The sequence below is a fragment of the Eufriesea mexicana genome, unplaced genomic scaffold (assembly GCF_001483705.2).
Source record: "Eufriesea mexicana isolate 0111107269 unplaced genomic scaffold, ASM148370v2 scaffold9008, whole genome shotgun sequence".
Classification (NCBI taxonomy): Eukaryota; Metazoa; Arthropoda; class Insecta; order Hymenoptera; family Apidae; genus Eufriesea; species Eufriesea mexicana.
In genome coordinates, this window is record NW_016916726.1 from 1 (window position 1) to 20846 (window position 20846).

The 20846-nt window shown below is 49.5% G+C and overlaps 1 protein-coding gene across 1 annotated transcript in view; it reads right to left on the reverse strand.

The window, feature by feature from the left end:
- Positions 1 to 9680: 9680 nt before the first annotated feature.
- The window catches only part of LOC108553027 (uncharacterized), a gene marked incomplete at its 3' end in the record, with an annotated part of 198678 nt that continues 187512 nt past the window's right edge, over positions 9681 to 20846 (reverse strand). Inside the window, exons 5-7 of the mRNA XM_017907767.1 lie at positions 15805 to 15932; positions 10630 to 11613; positions 9681 to 9857 (exon numbers count right to left, since the gene is read on the reverse strand). Coding sequence (XP_017763256.1) covers positions 9681 to 9857; positions 10630 to 11613; positions 15805 to 15932 — 1289 coding nt within the window. The remainder of the gene's footprint in view (positions 9858 to 10629; positions 11614 to 15804; positions 15933 to 20846) is intronic.

Consider the following 20846-nt stretch of genomic DNA (forward strand, 5'->3'; position numbering starts at 1 on the left):
ATATACATATCATGGAAATTTATCATATGGAGGTGGGAAATGCAGTATCAATTTATAGTAAATCTATAAATTATAAAATTTATTAATAATAAAAAAGTTTTTACAACATAAATTTACAATAAAAATTATAAAACTAAAAAGTCATTGATTATTACTCGAATTTATGACATATTTGTAACAAAATACTTGTATAATTTACAAAAATTATATAAATTATTACACTGATTGCTAATAACAAATTAATATAGCTAATAAGAAATTGTTCAGAACGTAAATTTACAATAAAAGTGACAAAATTAAAAAATCATTGACTATTACTCGAGCTTATAACATATTTGTAACAAAATACTTCTATAATTTAGATAAAGTTTATAAATCAATATACTGATTGCTAATAACAAATTAATATAGTATATAACAAATTGTTTAGAACAAAAATTTATAATAAAAATGAAAAAATTAATAAATCATCAGCTATTAGAGCGGAAAAGTAATAATTAAGGGAATCGGCAAAGTTTGGAAATTTCGCCAGTAGGATTCATGCAAACACTACAAAATTTGTCGTCCAAAAATTCTTGGAAATGACGTCATTTCTTGCAATCGGTCGACGCACGATCTCCTAGCATGTTATGTTATCCTGATAAAAAATCGCGAAATTAGCCAAGAATTTCTGGCAGAGGTTGCAAAAATATTTGCTCCGAGAATTCTTGGAAATGATGTCATTTCTTGGAACTGTTTCGACAAACGACCTCCTTTCATGTTATGTTCTCCTGATACAAAATCGCGAAATTGGCCGAAACTTTTTCGCCGAGGTCGCAAAAGTATTGTCTAAAAATTCCTGGAAATGACATCATTTCTTGGAACCGTGTCAGTAAGCGACCTCCTATCTTGTTATGTATTCTTAATATAAAATCGCAAATTTGGCGAAAATTTTTTCGCACAGATTGTAATAGTATTGTTTAAGAAATTCCGGGCAATGTCATTGTTTTGTCGGAACTGTCTCAGTGATCAAGCCCCTATCGTGTTATGTTCGCCTGGTACAAAATTGCGGAATTGGCAAAAGGTTTCATACCAACGCTGTAAAATTCGTAGGCGGGAAATTTTTGGGAAATGGCGATGTTACTTGGAACTTTCTCTGTTTGACAGCTCCTGCCATGTTATGTTCGCCTAATACAAAATCGCAGAATTGGCAGAAGGTTTCATACCAACGCTGTAAAATTTATAGGCAGGGAATTTTTGGGAAATGGCGATGTTACTTGGATTTTTCTCTGTGTGACAGCTCCTGTCATGTTATGTTCGCCTAATACAAAGTCGCAGAGTTGGCAGAAGGTTTCGTACCAACGCTGTGTAATTTAATGGCGGGGAATTTTTGAAAAATGATCTTCTGTTTATAGTTAGAATTGAGAGGAACATAGTGCAATATTTTAATTAACTAAACCTGTTTTTTTTACTAAAAGGGAATCGTTGTTTATTAGACGCGCAGATCTCGGTCTGCATAGCATTAATCTAGCATGAAATCCTACATTTACATCACCCGATGTATATCACAGATTAAAATTCTCGTCGTACAGTGCAATCGGTGCAGGAATTAATTAGCGTAAGCGATAGTGCCTTATAGTTCTCAGGGCTTCTTGCTGCAATTACGCGCAAACTCTAGTAACATTCAGCCGGCTTCTGAAAGCTGGCAGCCTCGGCTATATCGGTTCGGGGACGGACTTTGCTAGACTACTACTTTATTTCTGGCAACATAAATCCTGCCGCATCGGTGACAGGTGAAGACCGATATTTTGACACGAACAGAGGGAACGGAATTAAACAGCCCTGGACTAAAAGAAGGCACAGGGGTCTAAATAAAATATGGACACTCGGGCGAGAAGACGAGGAAATCTGATCGCGAAATCGGGGGACGATTGCACGATGGCGAGGGGTGTTCGCGAGAATAAACGACCCATCGAGCGAGTCAACTTTCCAAAGGAAATCGAGAGGGAAGCGCGTCGCGGCGACGGGGCAAGAAACCGAGGAACTTTGGGGGGCCGAGCAATCTCGCGAGGAGTCGTTGGCCCGTGAAACTTGCCTGCACTTTTACCGTCGATATTTCCGTACCATCGCAGGTGTAAACCCCGGTACAATAGCGGGAAGATCGAATCGCTGACGTTAAACACGCGGGCACAACGGAACCGTCGAATCATTCTCGCGGCAGACAGCTCGGTGATATTCCACTTTCTCCATGAATCGCGGGGGTAAACTCGTTTCGTTGTCGAGGAACCTCGTTTCGGCGACGCGGGCGCGAAGAATCGGTGGACGACTCCATTCGAAGACGCCCGCTGAAAGGGGGCGCAGGATGGAGTAAAGGTAATCGTTGCGACGTGACGGATAAAAGCGTCGGCCCGCTATTTATTACGCGCGTATTATCGCGGGGAACAGCTTGGACAAAAACCCGGTGGCATCGTTACCGATAAAGCGATTGCTCGGACCGTGTGCAAAGAAAGGACGACTGGGAGCAAAACTCCGGGGGTAATATCGCGATAATTTACGACGCGGAATAAAAGTTTCTGGAATATATCAGCGCCAATAAGAGTACTGGCCGCATTGAAAATTCCGCTCTCGAGCTAAGGTCGCCGTATAAATTCATTCGGTATGCCTGGCGCTGAGGACGCTGCGGAGACGCGGCCTCCATCGCGGTTTCCATCGATATTCCAGCAGTTTTGGGACGGGTGGTTCGCGTTTGGGGAGGGGGTGAATACCGCCGGTGTGTCCTTGAATCGATGACAACGATCGTCCTCTCTAAATAAAGTCGGTTTCCCTTTGCTTGTCCGAGGTTACGACGCCTAAAGGGGTCTATCGATGCTCATTCGACGAGAAAAGAACGTTCGTTTCGATGGTCGCGCGTGACGTAAACCGACATCTTACGTAAACTCCAGGAATCCTCTCCCCAATCTTGATTCCCGAGTCAGTCGATGACTCGCGAAAATATTCCCAAGTGTAAGGTATATCTAGTAATATTTAATAAGAACTGGCCGCTAATACTCTTTCCTAAGAACTGTCTCTCAATGACTCCTCTTAACGCACTGTCTCGGAACTGTCTACGAACTGTCTAAGCACTGTCCCGTACGCTGCGCGACCTGCCCTTTTAACACGTTCGGTTGAGTTTCTCGCGGGACCCAAATCCTTCTGTCTGAGCGCTAGAACGCTATCGGACTGATGATTTGGACGCGTCTAGTACAGACACCGCTCGTTAGATGTTGATCAACGGACCCTATTTACGACTTACAACCCGATCTTATATACACCGTTGTCATCGCCTGACGTTAAGATGGGGCGATCCTAATTTACTCATTGCACCCGTCACCCAGATATGGGTGACGTGGCGACGAACGTGTTAATGACGATGGGCCTCCTTTGTTCATCGATCTTGGATCAAGGGGATCGGGGCTTCGATTTGACACCCCGGTTATCATTGCTACGTGCTCCTCCCTTTCGCCGCTTTATCGGTAACCAGAGCTCGCCTAATCTCATGTATTCTTACACAAGCCTATCCACCGCGAGGGAACTACCGATCTCACCTAGGGGTCCCGCGGCCGTCTCGGGACAGTCCAATTAACGTCTGATCCACACTCTCGGCATAATTCCGACTTAATTGCTCGCCAGGCGTTATCCAGGCTTCACGCAGCATGGTCCAATTAAAAGGATCGTTACCGGGTAGGGGGGAGGAGAAAAAGCGTTCTGCTCGACGATCTTGGCGAACGGGGAGACACGCGGACACCGTAGCTCGAGAAGGAGAGACAGGGGCCTGGAGTCACGGAGGAATATCAATCGCGGAAAGTTGGGGAACGCTGGCTGGGCGGTGCCTTGACTCGATCGCGAGCAGATTCCTCTAGTTGGCCGGAGAAACACAGGCAATTGGAAGCGGCGGTAATTGGAACCGGTGTCCGTCTGGCTGCTCGAGAGATCGATGCCGCGGCCCGCAGCTCTCGCGCGTCCGTGGTTAGAATTTTCGGAACGGCCGGTTCGAGTGGGGCAGCAAGTCCGTTTGTTCCGTTTCTGGGTACGCCGGGATATTGCAGGTAAATACGGGGCACGGGGGTGGATGGTTCTTTTTCCCCGGGTAGAAGAGGGTAGTTACGCGGGGATTTCAGGGAGAACTTGTTTCACGGCAATAAGCAGCTAGACCGAGAAGAAGCGAGAACCGCTCGATCGGGGAAACCGCGTGGCATTTTTCTGGCTCGCGTTGCTCGAAAGCCTGGCGCTTGCCTAGAGAGAATTCGGGTTCACCGAGAGAGAAAGGATCGAGCGGGGAGAAGAATTCGCGGGATCGAGGAGAGCCAGCGGCGCGTAAAATCCCTCGCGACGAAATTGCTCGGATCGAAGCTTCCGTATCGGTGGGTCCGTGTATCTTGCGGCGGGTTTTGTCGGATTGTAACGGATATTTCGCGTCGGCCGACTAATTAGCGCGCCGCTAATAGCCGAGAAAATACGGGAGGAAAACGCGAAAAAGCCCGGAAACGGCTGGCAGCCGTCGGTTCGGCCGATTGTAATCGCGTTTCGTATGTTTGAAGTTAATTGGATAATTAAGCGATCGGTCGGCGCGATTGCTCGACGTCGAGGACTTTGCGGGGATATAGGGTACCACGGGCGAAACAAATTTTCCAAGTAAGCAAAACTATCGAGCGAAATTCATGACGTACGAGGGGGGCCAGAAGCTTTGTAAATTTGCGATCGATCGAGCTAATCGATCCGGCCACGCCGGCCAAACGTTACCCTCGCAGTCCAATGAAAAACAAACTCGCTTGTTTCTCTCTTCTTCCCCCTCTCTTTTTTTTTTTTTTTACTTTTCCCTTCTTTTTTCCTCTTTTTTTTTTGCGCCACTGAAAAATTATTTGACAGCAATTCCGACAGCCACCGCTTTTGCGGCCGGCCTCGTTGTGTACGCGTGACGCGATTAAACGGTGTGCATACGCGTATCCAACAGAGCCGAAACGGGAGTGCGAAATTGGGAATAAAAGTCGACATCCAATTCTCTATCGCGATTAGGTTCCCCGCCTTCGAGACGTTCCCGGGAATCGAGTCGTAGACGAAGCGGTGAGGCGTACGAATTAGAGAACGCGTTAGAGCGACTGTTATGCAAATGAAGCAAATGGCAGGATGAATGTCCTGCGAGGAATTGATTGTTTAGGAGGAGAAACGAAATTAGAGACGGAGAAGGAGAGCAGCACGCTGGATTATGACGGAGAGGAGAATATCTGCGAGTCGCTAACTTCGAGAGCGATTAATCGAGCTTCGCGACGACTCTTTTGCTTCGGAAGGAAACCTCTATACCTAAATATTTATTTATTTACTTAATAATTTACAGGTAGTAGAACCGACTGGCGTATAATCACAAAATAAGAACACACCAGTTTGTTAGAGAGGGAAAGAACATAGGTTACTCTTATATATAGTGTACTATAAACGAAGAGATACTATTGCCAAAAAATTGAAAGTTCGATGAGAAATTGTTTGCAAAAATGCGTATATATATATTATCCGTTTGGACACGTAGAAAAGTGGGCCCGGACCACGCGACATCGCTCTGGGGGCCCCCGTAATCCGATTCGTCACGCGTCCGGTGTCTAACCGCAAGCGCAAGGGCAGGAATGGTTTCCGGGAAGAAGTGTTATTAAAAGCGGCGGTGGTACGGATTATTGTCGTTACTATCGCGTATACACGGGGACGTAACGATCGTTGAAACGGGACTGCTCTCAACCCACTTTCCCGTTAATTAAACGAAATACCGCGCGGGAAGACGCGCGCCTACAGACGAGCGAACATCGACTCCCGACCGGAACGCAAACGCTCCGAAACGAATAATCATCGCTGCGTGCACGTACGCGCGAGTTCGAGCCGAAGTTTTCCGAATTTTCCGGCATCGACGCGGCGTAAAGAAGACGTACGCGCGCTAATTGCTGTCAAGAGACTACGCGCTGTTCGACACGACCAGAGTCCGGAAATGGAGCGACCCCGCGTCGAGCGATCCGGGAAATACGCCTCTCGCTTTCCCGCAGTTGCCCGCTCGTTGACGAACAGCAGTTTAGTTTCGCGGTTGCCGACTAATACGAGCTTATATGTTCGACCATTACGGTCTACCTCGGTCTACCTTGACCTAGCTGCAAGATTCTCCCGAACAACTTGCGGGTCCACCAGGCGCCAGCAAGTTCGATCCAGTAAACCGATTAAGGGCTTCCGAGACTACCTCGTGTGCTTGGCCACCCAGCGCAACCAGAGAGACTCGTCGGCCGACACCCTCGATATTTTCCCAATTAGCCGAGTATCACGCGCGCCTGTAGCGCGCCTGGCGCCGTCTTCCCTTTCAACTTCGACGTTCGCGCGTGTGTACACGGTTAGCAGCTCCTCGGGGCGCGCGTTGCTCGATTCGCGATTGCAGGCAGCGACACACGAAGACACGAGGTTAGAGAGGAGGTTAGAGAGGAGGTTGGAGAAGAGGTCGGAGAGAGAAGGAGGCGGAAGAAGATTGCAGTGGCGCGCGCGTGCGGCGTTTTCGCGGGAAAGGGAAAAATGTAGGACAGACGGCGCGTTCGCGGTCGGATTTTACTTTATATATATCCGAAATCGATAGGGGCGCACTTTTGACGAGCACACTCGAACGTGCTCGCAGGTGTGCCGAGGAGGGCGCATGCCCGGACCTAGATGCGCGTACCGGTGTGAGTTATAATTACGGTGACCCGTTTGTTTAACTCCACCGATAACGAGCAACGATTTTGCGCCTACCTCGTCCTCGCTCTCGCCCCCTCTGCCTCTCCCCGTCCCCTACCCGGCGAGGGTCGAACGACGGAAAGAAGTATACGGAATCGCTTTCATCCTGACGATTTATCGACCCCAAAGCGTAGTCCCAAAGCGTGCTCTCGCGTTCCGCGTCGAGTAATTAGCGCGAACGCGCGGATCTGTCCCGTTCCAAGAGCCAATCGAGATAATAGTCTGCCGACTTCGCGAGCCTCGCAACGCCTGTTTCTCGGCATCGTTAGCGGGGAATTGGGTCTGTGCTTTTCCGAGTCGAATAACTCGGTTATGCCGGTGATAGTAAACGTTCCGAGCAAAATCCATCGCTCTCGAGAGGAGAAACACCGACGATAGAGCTCCGCTATGCGCGCGGACGCGCGAAGACGCGAGCGGACGCGTGGCGCGGACGGAACCGCGGAGATTCGCGGCGAGAAGAATCGGCTCGGCGAAAAGTAGTTATCCGACGAACCGAAGAATATCCGATAAAGTTCCATCGAGATAATGGAGCAAACCGACGAAACTTTCTTTCCCATTCCGCGGCCAATCTCGACGGATAAGTCTGCTTTATATCAAATTTCCAGCGTCCCGGATCCACCGCTTAACTTCCGCGTCGAACGTTTCGACGATCGGCTGGATCGATCGCGAGTGGTCGAGGTATCGATTCCTCTGCGTGTCGCGCGCGTATCCACGTACCTTTTTCTCCAGCTAGAGAGAGAGAGAGAGAGAAAGAGGGAAATCTATCGATTCGATTTTTCGAGTAGAGTCTCGACGACCGCTCTCGCAAGATCCTCGCTCGAACGACGAAACGAGTTTCCGGTCCCGGCAGGCCGCTCCACCGAAATTGAATATATGAATGCGAAATACCAGCGGCGCACAGGGCCCTCGAGGATTCGACTTTCGAACCGGCAGAAAATAGCGACTCGTTAGGCGCCGCGTGGCGTCGCTACGCCGAGATACACCACGAATAAGCGAACGAACGAATTTTAATTAGAACTCGTGTTTGTCCCGAGCTAGAAGCCGGCTTGATTACGTCCCTCCGCGGACTTCCGGTCTCGCGTGCGTCGCCCAAGAACAAGACAAGGTGAACCCACCCGTCGAGAAGTCGTGGTCCGAGCGATTAACAGGAGCGTCGAGAGACGGATATACGGAGGAACCGATCGCTTCGCACCGATCTCGCGCTTTTCATCGTCGATTTTCGCCCCGAAAAATCCATCATCCGCGTTTCTTTCGAACGGGTCGCTGAACACCGGGACACGATCGCCCGGCGTTGCTCGGCCAAGCGTAGGAGAGGCCGTTTCGCTCGAATCAATCACCCGACGGAACATCGATACGCGGGTAATCGCTGGATTAAAGGATAACCAAGGATAATTACTCGCCGTTCGATCCGGATGCAATCAATTCTCGATGCGTTATAGTTCGCGCTGCCGAGCCCGCTCCTCCGGCTTTCTGTCCCCGCCATCATTCGCATCCGTCTTCTTTCCTGCTGATTCCCGCCACCGGTACACGCCCCGATCGACTCGATGCGAACGTCGAGCGGCGGCCACCGGCACAACGCGGCCATCCCTCGACCCTCTGCGGTCCGGATCGTGTCCCGATTTCCATCTCGATGGGATCTCGCGATCGAAAACCTCGCCCGACGCGCTATTCAAAGTTTCGCTTTGACTCTCTGCAGATTTCCCCGATCAAAAAGGCAGCCACGTTTCGGGTATTAAAATCGAAACGAATCGCAGGACCCGGAAGGGGGTAACGAGAACCATCGAGCGGCGGTGGAAGATCGACGTTTCCTTTTAGTTGCCAGGGTTTCTTTACCCTCTCGTTAAGCACGCGCGAACGTTTCGGGAAAATTGCACGGCGCTGCATTTTTCACGAGCCCGGCAGGATTTGCAGCTGCTAAAACGGCGCATATTTGCCCGTGGAATTATGCTGACCATAGTTTTGCTCTTGTTAACGCGCCGCGACTCGTCCATCCATCAAGCGGCGCGAGTTACGACGGTCTCCGGGAAAATATGTATCCGCTCCGCGGCGGCTGCAACCGTCTTCTCGACTCGCAGGTGGCGGCGGCGGCGACGGCGGTCCCTCTCTTACGTCGGTAATTTCAACGTCGAGACGAGCCCTCGACCGGCTACCCCGACGAAATTATCCGGCGAATTTCGCGGTACAAACTCGTTCGGAACGGAGTAACGAGACCTCGTAAATTTTTCTCGCTCCCAGCCGCGAAAGTTCGCCGCGGAATCGATCGGGCGCGTAATATCGCGGCCGCATCTCCGCTCTACCAGACTTATCACCGTGAAACTTTAATTTAATTTCGTCTCTGGGTCCCCTCATTTCCGTTCCGTTTCCCCCGTATCTCCTCGTATTATTTCCCGAGTCGCTGGATTCCGAACTTTAATCCCGACCCAACTTTTCGCCCGGAATCCGCGTGTCTCGTCGCAACTCCGCGAGGAGACGAGAACGGAATAAATCATCGATAAGCCTGGTATCCGCGCCAGTTCGATCGCTAACCGTCCGAGGCCTCGCTTTACCTAACCCCTTGTTTCCCGCGTTTTAATTAGCAGATACTCTCTCTCCTTCTATCCCGTTCCTCGAGAGACGCAAGGCTACGGTTTTCGGCCATCGAGCTGCTCGAAAGGTGCTTCGACGTCGAGGTGGAACGCTCTCGATGGATCCTTCGCGCGAAACGAGCTGCATTTCTACTCCCGACCAAAATACAGGAAACTTTCCAACACGCGGAAGAATACACTCGCATCGTTGCGAGTAGTTCCCTCTCGAGTCTCGAAAATCGGAATTACGTCGCTTTCCCGCTACACCGTGTACTCGGATTTCGATCCCGGTCGTTATCCTTACTTTACTTCCGTACAGTTAAATAACACGCTAGTAGCGAGTAGAAGGATCGTTTAATTACTCACGATTGCGATCGTCCGTCTGGTTCCTCTTGTGTTGCGTCTTGAAATGGTGTCCGCTGGGGACGGGGATCTGCTGCATGGCCACTAGATCGTGATGGTCCGCGTCGATCAAGGGGTTCTCGACCTGCGAGTCGATCACCTCGTAGCTGGTCGAGTTGTCCGGATGCAAGATGACCTTCACTGTAAACGAGCAAACGTAACGGAGCATGGAGGAAATCGTTCGCGGGTCTGATCGTCGATTCTACCCGCGTTTCCGTCGCGTAACGGCCACCGCCGCGGAAAAATTATTCATCGCGCGAGACCGAGCGCGCTAAGCTCCGAGCGAACTCTCTTTCCCACGTGAATATCGACGAAGAGAGCGCGCGGTGGAAACGCTCCGACGACGTCTCTTACGAATTCCTGCACGCGCCGCGGGGTTAAAGGCGAGGACCGACTCTTCGAGTCGGCCGCGTTGCAACTTCGCTACAGCGATAGGCAAAAATGGACCAGGAAATAAGCAACGACCCGGTGCTAACTTTCGCGGGATAGTTTCGCGAAGCAGAGTTTCCACGCGCGGAAACGTTCAGAGGAATCGTCGAAATCGAGACTGACAAACGTTTCCGAGCGGAGCGAAAGAGAAATCCGCGCGAGCAAACATCGAGGCGAGTTGCCGGATCGTGGTGGCTTTCTTTCCTGGTCCTTGAAATCGGTGGGTTATCATCGAGTTGGAATCGCTGTGGCGACGTTACGGATAACGAGTCGCTCGATGGAACTGAGAACGATCGAAATGGTACGCGGCTCGGTGACGGAGAAACATGTTGAGAAGCGAATGGAGTGAGATGTTGGAACGTAGAAGGGCGACTCGGTAGTATCGGCGTCCGGTAGCGAGGGGGTAGCGAGAAGGGTGGCGCTCGATCGATGGATCGAGCGGCGATCGATGGTGTCCGGCGCAACTTGACACCGATGTACGAACCTTGGTCGACGAACCCTTCGAAGGTCTCGCGGAGATCGAAGAGCCGGTCGACTGGCAGCGCCCCGATCCTGAACTCGTCATCGAGGTCGTCGTCGACGCGATCGAAGATCGCCCCGTGCTCGTAGGTGGGCCTCGGTGCGAATTTCTTCGGCTGCACCAGGCCAGGCCTCTCGATTCGTTTCGTCTCGTCCACGGTAGGCGTTGGACGAGCCGGCGGCGGGTAACTCGACCACGACGACGACGACGATGATAACGACGACGACGACGACGACGTCGCGGCGAACGGTGGTGCGGGTGGTGCAGGGTGGTGCTGGTGGTGCTGGTGGTGCTGGTGATGGTGATGATGGTGCAGGTGCGCGTCATGCTCGCTTTGGGAGTGCCTTGGCTGCAGGTGCACTGTGCTGGAGGCACGATCATGCTTGGACAACGTGGAAGAAGAAGAAGAAGAAGAAGAAGAAGAAGAAGAAGAAGAAGAAGAAGAAGAAGAAGAAGAAAGAGAAGAAGAAGATGAAGAAATAGAAGAAGAAGAAGAAGAAGACGAAGAAGAAGAAGAAGAAGAAGAGCCGCGATCATAGAAGCTCTCAGATCCCTCCATTTCACGATCATCCGCATCTTTCTCGCTGTACACAGGCCGATGCTCGTCATCGGTTCCAGCACGAGCCTCCTGCCGGTTCTCGTAATCGGCACGAGGATCGTACGTCTCGATCACGAGGACACCGGGCCTGCCAGGCAACTCCGGTGCTTCTTGATGACGACCGTGCTGATGACGATGGCCGTGCTGACGCCCCTGCCCCGGCTCCTGGACGTCGTACGTGCTCTCGTGGTCGTAGTACGAGGTGCGCGCGGCCCCGGGGAACAGAAAATAGGGGTACATACTGGTCGGCGGTAACCAGATCTCCTGGTAGCTCTCCTCCTGCGGGTCGAACGGATACAGGGCCGAGTCCGTGCCCGACAGGTCTACGGAGGTGGAGGAGGGCAGGAACTCTGTAACACAGAAGCAGAGACGCGGACGAGAACGGGGTGAGTGGGGTGCGTGATCGCATCGGTACACGTGCACGGACGGGTTTCGCGTGCTACGTGCTACTCTTGTGGTCGTGGTGACACGGTGATACGGTGGTGGTGGTGGTGGTGGTGGTGATTGTGACGGTAGTGGTGGACAGAGTGGTGGATGAAACAGTCTTACGGAAACGAGTGTCGTTACGAAAAACCGATATTCCAGAATTTGGCCAGCCGTGAACGAGAAGCTAACGGTCGTACAGGGCGTTTGCGAAACGGCCAAGGGATCTCGCTCGATCGGCAAATCCGTTCAGCCACCGTTTGCGTATTTTTCGGGGCACCCTGCACACCCTCGTTAATTTCTCGCTGTACCTCGCGTCGTTTCCAAAACAACCGTCCGGTTCTTCGCCGAAAGAACCGCGCCAACTCGGTAACTCGCAAATTACTCCAGCGACAAGGTCTCTGTTGGGGGCCATTATCGTATCCGAGTCGTGACGGCGGAAGCCGGTCAAGCTCGCGTGCTGGAAAAAGAAGAAACCCCGGTACCCCTCTTTGTCCGTCTCTAGAGGATCGTTGCTCCGATTCGAAGAGGCTGCTCGCGAGAGAGATCGTTTGCTTAGCCGTTTGTCGTTGTTCGGAGTTGGCAAGGAACGGCAAAGAGAATCTCGAGGTCGACCGTCGATTCCGATTACGTCGTGGTTCGTTTAATCCTCGACTCCGCGTGGCGGCGGTCTGCGCGCGGGGGTAGGTCAGGCGAAAGGAAAATATTGGCACCGCCTGAAGAGACTACCTCTCTTCTCTGCAGTTTGCAGGGAATTGCTTGGAACTGTTCGTTCGTACGCGCCGCTGCGTGCTCGCGAGTTTAAAGGTCAGGTCGGATCAAAAGTCTCTACTTCGGCTTTCAGCCACGAAAGGATTAAAGGGGTTCCGAAAAGGGGTCGAAACAAGGTGACTCTTCGCGATAAACGAACACGGGTCGAGCGAGTCGACTCCGGGACGAAGAGGAGAGAGCGAGTATATCGTCGGCCACCCTTTTTCTTCCTGGATTTTTCGCTGGAGTAATTCGTAGATTAGTCGGACCAGTTCGATACACGTTGCCGTTTCGTAGAGATGCAGGAAATGTCTGGAGCGAATATTCGATCGGTCCGTTTGGAAAGTATCTAGTACACGTTGCCGTTTCGTAGATACGTTTCGTAGAGATGCAGGAAATGTCTGGAGCGAATATTCGATCGGTCCGTTTGGAAAGTATCTAGAGATCGAGAGAAGAGGAGTAGAGAGGATCGAGTAGTGAGTCGAGTAACAGAGAATAGAGAGTCGTGGCAGGCGATTAATCGGCGAATGTGGCATGCGCGTTTCGGGTAGAAGTAGAAAAATACGAGCATGCAGGTCGAGAACGTGCACGACGTCTAGAAAAAAAGTTGCTCGTGCAAAAGTACGGCATGCGGTGCATAATCTCCTTTGCGTTCGCGCCCGAAGGCTCTCGAGTTCTTATCCGCCTCCATCGAACCGCCTTTTTCGTTCACGAAACAAAGTCACGGGTCTCTTCGAGCTGGCTGGCGCGATTCGCGATTATAATCCCGCTCGGATTCGAAGGTAAAAAGAGGAAACGGAAGCGGGAGCGAAAAAGAAAAGACAGATAAAGGGGAACGTTAATCGATGGAATTAACGGCACCGGCTCCGCCCGATTCGTATCGATGACTCGACGGCTGGAGAGAAACGCGAAAGGTCGACGATAAAAGTAACAACGTGGCTTTGTTAAAAGGAACGGAAGCGGAGGAAGCAAAAAGGTATGCTAATTTTTCCCGGCGTCGTCGTTGGCCTCGCGTGTTCCTTTCGATACAGGTCCGATCCAAGAATTCCCGGAGAGAAAAGCGTTCCCGTTGACCCGGTTCGATTAGACGATCGAGGACGCGAGCCGAGCCGAGCTGAAAGCGAGCAAAACGCGTCGAGATTGCGGAGGCTCGAGCATAACCGGTGAAATCGTGCGGATCGATCTCGAAACGCGAATCCTTCGGGCGGAATGCGTACTTGGGGGGTGCTGGTGCTCTCGTGCACGCGTTCTTTCTCGTTCGAGGATCTCGAGGCTGGATCCAGGCCTCCCTTTACTCTCTCCCATCCGCAGCTCCGCTGATATCCGGCTGGCGACACCGCGAGACGAGGCGCGACGCGAAGCGGACCCACGCGTCCAGGATCATCGTTTACGAGTAAAGATCGAAAATCGGTCGAAAATCTTCCTCCCTTGGGACCACTTTCGACCGATGATCCATACTCGCCTCGCGCACCGATTTTCGATCCAGTCACGCGATTTTCCGCTTCAGAATCGTTCGACCGTTTAAACAAAGCGTGGACGCACACCTTTCGTCGGTCAGCTCCCTTTCGAAAGGAGCCGCCATCGCGAAAACCTCGTCCGATTTCCGATCCGCGAGGGGGATCGCGACGCTTCGTCGAGAGGGCGAAGATGGTAGCGATTTTACTCCACGACGGACGCGATTCGACTCCTCGAAGCTGAAACGTAGAAAATTGCTCGCGCGACGATAATGTCGATTTCCGATTAATTAGCAACCGGTAAAACGATCGGCAGTCCTCGCTCGGCCAAACGCACGCTTAAAAAGAAAGAAAACAAACGCTTGCACGTCGCACATGCGCCTCGTGTGGTTGGTGTACTTACGTATCAGCGTTAGACACGCTCTGAAATGTAACCCTTAGCTTATTTACGATCTTACGAGTCTTACATGTGGGTGTCGAATCGTGAACGCTGTCGATCGTGGACGGGCGAGTGTGACGGATCTTTCTTTGGCAAATTTCTGCCGCAAATAGCTACGAATCGGTGACGATCCCTCGCGATCAAGGGTCCTTTAAATAGACGACTCGGACGAATTAGGTAAACGGTATTTCGGTCTGTGCCAGAGAGGAGGGCAAAATTTCGATGGAACCGAATAACCGACGAGACTTATCGGCAAAGTTGATCGTTGATCTAGGATAAAGGCATATTTTCACGGGCGAGAGGATGAAAGGAGGGGCTAAAAATAGCCGGTCGAGTGTCATTAGACTGGAAGGTATGGAAGAAGAGATGTTGCTCGAAGGGAACGGGATTTCAGTGAAATTAAGGTCGAGCCTGCCAAGCGATGAAATCCTTATCTACATCTCGATACCGGTGGCCTTTGGTTAATTAAGGAGAAAGGAGCTTATCCGAAGGAGGCTATAACGTCGTTCCACGAGCCTTAAACACCGCGGTATCGCTGAGAGTAATTGCTCCGTCGAGCCTTTCCTCGTGCCTTTTCCTTCGACGTCGACGCAACCGGGGAAAGTAACGAGGCCGGAAACCATCTTCCCGGCTATTCCCGTTTTCTTTCGGCTTTGTTTACAACGCAACGACCAAACTTTTCGTTGTACCACTCGCCATTTTTCCCTCCTCCCGCTCACGGCACTTTCTTCTTTAACCTCAGACGAGTGGAGTAAAGAACTCGCGACCCGATTATAAACGGAGTTGCCTTTATATGCGCGAAGGAGTCGATAATTTATAGGTAATTCCGCGCGCGGTGTAACGCGACAATTCGCGCGAGCCGCGCGGACACGGAGCGCGTTTAATTATTCCCATTGATGAAAAATGCACGCTCGCCGTGTTCCCGATCCAAGATCGACAGGGTTGATTTCATTTGCCCGGGTGTACGCACATCGACCAAGAAAACGTATGTAACGGACTAGAACAGAGCACTCGGTAACAAGATACAGACAAACAGGTACACAAAGGGGTCGGGCAATCGAGCCTCGCAACGAAACTGCAATGGAAAAGTAAAAGAGAATTTGTAGAGTGTCGTGTACATGAAACAAGAGAAAGAGAAAGAGGGGAGAAAAGGAAGAATACACACGTTTACTTCACAACACCAACAATCGTCTTCCACAAGGGTGCGCTAAATTAATAGTTACGATTAACCAACGTTACCACGTACAACCCGTTCATTCAAGATTACAAAACGTGGCTGACTCGAGGACAACGCACAACCAAACAGAGAGAGTAATAATCGAGTGAAGCATGTAAAATTTCTCGCACTCTGTACGCACTGTCAGAGATGCCTGCGTATAATGTATCGCGTATACACGTACACATAGATATGTAATATAAATGTACATATAGAGAAAGATCTGTGACGATCGAAACGGGCTCGATTTCATACTCACTAACGCACGGATTGTGATTCACCATCGAGAAGATCCTGTCGCAACGTTTCTTTATGTGATTGTTCGGACAGATGCAGCCGAACATCGGCGACAGGCGTAGCTGGGTCCAGGAATCGTGACAGGCGTTCCTGAAACACGCAAAATTCACCGTTATCATCGTGGTGGCATCATTCTCACCCTCGCCAATAGATGATATAAAATTTCCCAACATTCCAACAGTATCCCTATTTAAGGCAGGGCCTGCTAGGTAGCCTTACCGATGGGCCCACTAGCGGGTCCAAAACAAAGCGCATCCCTTTTTCATTCTATCCTTCTAACACCCCTGTGACATCGAAGATATTCACGATCAACCGATCACACAATCGCGAAGGAAGACCCCCGCAACCAAAATGGTCGACGAATGCATCTTGCTAGGCCTCTCGGTGATCACAGTCCAAAGGACCTCATTGGCCACTGACAAACGAATCGCGATTTGGCAACTGATAAATTTTCGATAGGGAAGATCCCCGAAATGACGATGCCTCCACGCGCGAGGAATCATCAGCGAACAGTTTTTAAAGAAATCCTCGAGCAGCGAAGCTGGGACCACAGTGCGAAGTAAATCTTTCTTGGGACTAGACACTTTTGAGTTTTTCACCCGTGTTCCTTCGTGTAACCCCTACCGCGTCCCTTCCAACAGTAAGGAGAAACCTAGCATTCCCGGCAAACGCCCTCGACGATCGAGAGATCATCGGAGAAAATGGCGGGATACGTTACTATAGCGATGGAACACTGGCAAGAGTAGACGAAGAATAAAGTGGTGCTAACTGCTCTCGAGTAAACGCGTTCGAGTTGGAAAGTCAATGGTCGGAGCTGGCGTAAAGTTTCGATTCGTATGTTCCCGCCTGATGGGCGAAAAAAGAGGAGGGTTGGTTTCGGTGCTCGATCGCTTTTCGGACAGGTCGCACGAGCTGCAGTCCGTGTAACCGCGATCGGCTGGCGCCACTTCCGGCCGGGCCAACTGTGATTTGTAACTGCAACGCGCGGAAACTGGACCAAACGAAGCAACGAAACTTTCTGGCCGATGTTCGGTCAGTGATCGAGCGGATGCAGAGAATTTGATACGGCGCGGCACGAAATATTCGAAAATGGGACAGGATATGATAATATTTTAACCGAAGTTCATGAAGGGGGCGCGGTTTCGCCGCGCGCTGCGATAATACCGCTTCCCCGAATTGCATTGCAAATTAATCAAGCATTAGCCGACGAGAGAGACAGTTTTATAATTAACGAAATGGTTTGATAGTTTGGGAGAAAATCGCGGAAAACGCCGGGACGTTCGATCGCGCGATAATTTCCCTTCGTGCATTAACAATGCTCGTTCTCGTTTATTCACGAAATACCGAGTGTCCAGAGTCAATGGCCGACCATTTTGTTTCTTTATCACTAGCGTCCCCTTGCTCGCGGACAATACTCGAACTAATCCCTGGTAAGAGTCTATCGCGGTATGGGCGAAAGGATCGAGCGATTGATAGCTAGTGACAGATGTCAAAACCGTGTGGTAGCTGATCGAGTGACTGCGAATCGTGAGAATGTCCTGAAGGGATGTCGCGGGTGTTAAACAACGAAGGCACTATTTCGCGTTAATACAAGCGTAGCGACCATCGCTCTCACCCTTGCCACTAGAAAGATACCAACTTCGAGGAGGTTTGAGGGACTTTCTCGCAAGTCTTCGATTAATCCTCGACCTCCCTTAAAATAGAAGTTCCTGTGCCACCTAAGTATCCCCGTCTATGGCAGGGCCTGCTAGAAAGCCTTACCGACGAGTCCAGCACCCCTAGCAGGCTCTGGATGAAATGCTCATCTCTTCCTCTTCCTTTCGTCCTTCTACCTGCTACCAAGCACGATAGCCAAGGGGATACCAACTGACAGCACCATAGGATGGAGCACTAGCCCACTAGTAGGAACCACAAGAGTCTACACCGGGCGTACCAAGAAGACCTCAATGAGAACCCCCGTGGGGGGACGCTCGCACAAGCTTTATTAAGGGGACAGAGGACACAGTGTCTGTTTTTTGAAAAGCTCTGCCCCGCACTTTGATCGCGAACGAACTACTTTTTCCAGGGCCTACTCCAAACGAGTCATGGGGCCCCAATCATAAAGGCAGAAACCGGGCCCCCATTGACTCGGACCCCCTATGTAGTCCAAACGTGCCCTCGAGTCATGGGGCCCCAATCATAAAGGCAGAAACCGGGCCCCCATTGACTCGGACCCCCTATGTCTCTAGGAGTGGAATCGATATCTAGGCTTTCCTTTTCCCCATCGACAAATGCCTTCCTACAGTCCTTATAATCCACAAAACACGTCCAGAACCTTCGAACCTTCGGCCATACGTAGAATGAATAGGTATAAAAGGGGTACCGAATGATGCGAGTGCGTCGAATTGGTTCTGCATGAGCGCTGGTCGCATACCAATCTGTACTGCAAATATTTCTGCAATACATGTCGTTACTAAGAAAGAATTGTTACTCCACTGCGAATCCATTCCTAGACTATAAATCACCACCGGACGAAGGACAAATCCATAGAAAATACTGCAACGCGAGATTTAAACCAGCGAAAAACAAAACATCGAGCTGAAACACGCAACATACGAGTCAAGCAATATTCATACTCTGTATAATAGCGAACAGAAACCTACGCAAACATGATTGAACTAGTTTACGTTTGTAAAAGTACGTAAACGCGGTCAGGCTATTCTTCTCGTTGAATTGTCGGGCGGAACACCGTCAATTAACAACGACGCTGATAACGCAACGCGTTCATCGATTCCAACGGAATCGCGAGTGGTTAATCGCGTTTTTAAAATCCGAGTATAGAGAGGTCAGCGTGGATTCGCCTTTGCCAGAGAAGGAATTTAATTCGAGCATCGTTATCGTTGCTTTGAAAACTAGGATTGACCGATGCATGATCGCGACAAATAGCCAATGGCGCGATTCGTTTGACGGAGTATCCAACTTGGCGCGAATTTTCCTGGCCAAAGTTAAGGCGACAGATTCAATTATATCGTTGTTTTAAAAGTGCAACAGCTACAGCTTCGTGATTTTCGACGAACATTCTATTAGAACATAAGGTATTAATTAGATAGCGGTGTAAGATTGATATTAATAATCGGAGATATAACGGGAAGCATATCAGACAAGCGTCGAAATTACCTTCCAATCGCGAAGGAAGACATAACTAGTGCAGAGGGGTTATTAAAAGCATAATGAAATGTTTTATGCAAGAATTCGTTCGTCATCGAAAAGCAGATACGAAGATAACCTTTCTCGTCAGCGAGAAATACGCGTGGAAATTGCTAATTGTTAATTTCATTATGGATCTACGAATTTAGAACACGCTTACGCGACGGAGTTATCGAGCAAATTTCGTCTCGAAATGGAAAACAATTTTTCTTTGCTTTTCATCTGGCATTATATCGGGATCGTTTATACGGTACAAAAGGTGGGAAAAATTCATTGGAAATCTGGCAGGCGGAGAATCCGCGATAACAATTTCTCTTTCGTGAAAAAAGTCCGCCATTTGTTTCACGGAGGATCCAATGGTTCGACTGTGCGCGGCAAGAAAGAGGAAAGGTCGAAGGAGACTGGAAGAGAGGGAGAATTCGAGAAGGGTGAGACTGCTCTTCGGAATTATTTGGGTTAATGGTACACACGGTACCATGGCTCTCGCTCTCGACGAATTAGAGGGCAAACGGAGCAAAAAGAAATAGGAAACCGAAGGTGAACTGAAAGCGACGCAGCGGGCAACTCGGATGGAGGGTGCTGTCGAAGAACCGAACAATTCGAACAGGATGAGTTAAGCTTTTTCTACGACTCCCGTCTTTTCTCGCGAAAGCTTTTATGTATATACGTAGGAATGCTAAGGTTTCAGAGTGAATGCAAAGGAACACTTGGGCCTATCTAGCTGATGATGGGCAATTAATAACAGGCTAGGGTTCGGGCCGAATGTTTAGAGAGACGTCTGGAGTGCACGTGGAAGGACGAGTGACCGCGTGCAAGGATCGGATGATCGGGATATTTATAACTGTATCGAATGCAAATGAAGAACGAAAGGCGTCTGAATGTTTAGGATACGTGACCCACCGAGAGCGAGGCTATGAGAAATGATTGAGAAGTGATTGAGGAAGAGAACATGAGTATGAAAGAAGACAAAGTGTAAGGTTTAACTTTTTCACTCGAGAGGTGAGCTTCAGTCACCGTTTCATAAAATTTGATCGATATTAATTAATATATCAAATTTAATGTAACGTCACGGTGTGCGAGGTATCGAAATCGAATAATTCTATAATTCTATTATTATACAATTCTATATTTACCGTTGAAAAAGGTATCGTCAGTATTTTAGTAGAAAATCTTTGAATTTCTACTCTTCTCTAGCTAAAATATCGTCGAGTGCAAAGGGTTAAATGAGGATGCAAGGGCTGTCCTAGGGTAGTCCTTTACGAAGTTTGAAGAAGAGTCAACGTGAGAGTGTTAGTTGCGTGATCGTATCACTTACTAGTCTAGTCTAATTGATTATATAACAATTAGTTAATCTAGTCTAGCCTTTTAGTTTATACTTTACTCCTAAGTGTCTTTTAGCGAGTAATAAATATATAGTGGAATAAACCAACATCTCTTATTCCCTATATCTGCCAATCAAAAGTATCCCTACATATACACGGTGGTTCATCACATATTGCCATCTAGATATACGTAATTATTATTACGCATAGCGAAAAATGTGTCGGACGAAGTTGAATGGTTTTGAGAGAAGATACCATATCCTGATGGTATTAGTTTTTTGCAGATGAAGGTCATTAAAATTTTTTTAAATGGAATCATGTATTTTTGATTACATCAACTGATGCTCCTTCATATTCTTTACAACAAAGTATTAACCTATTTATGTTAAAAAATCATTAGTTTATTTATTTATTTATTTATCTTAACGGGTAACAACCCTTTGGTAACAAGAAAAATAATAACATAGTACAGAGTCATCCAGAATTGTTGTTGGCC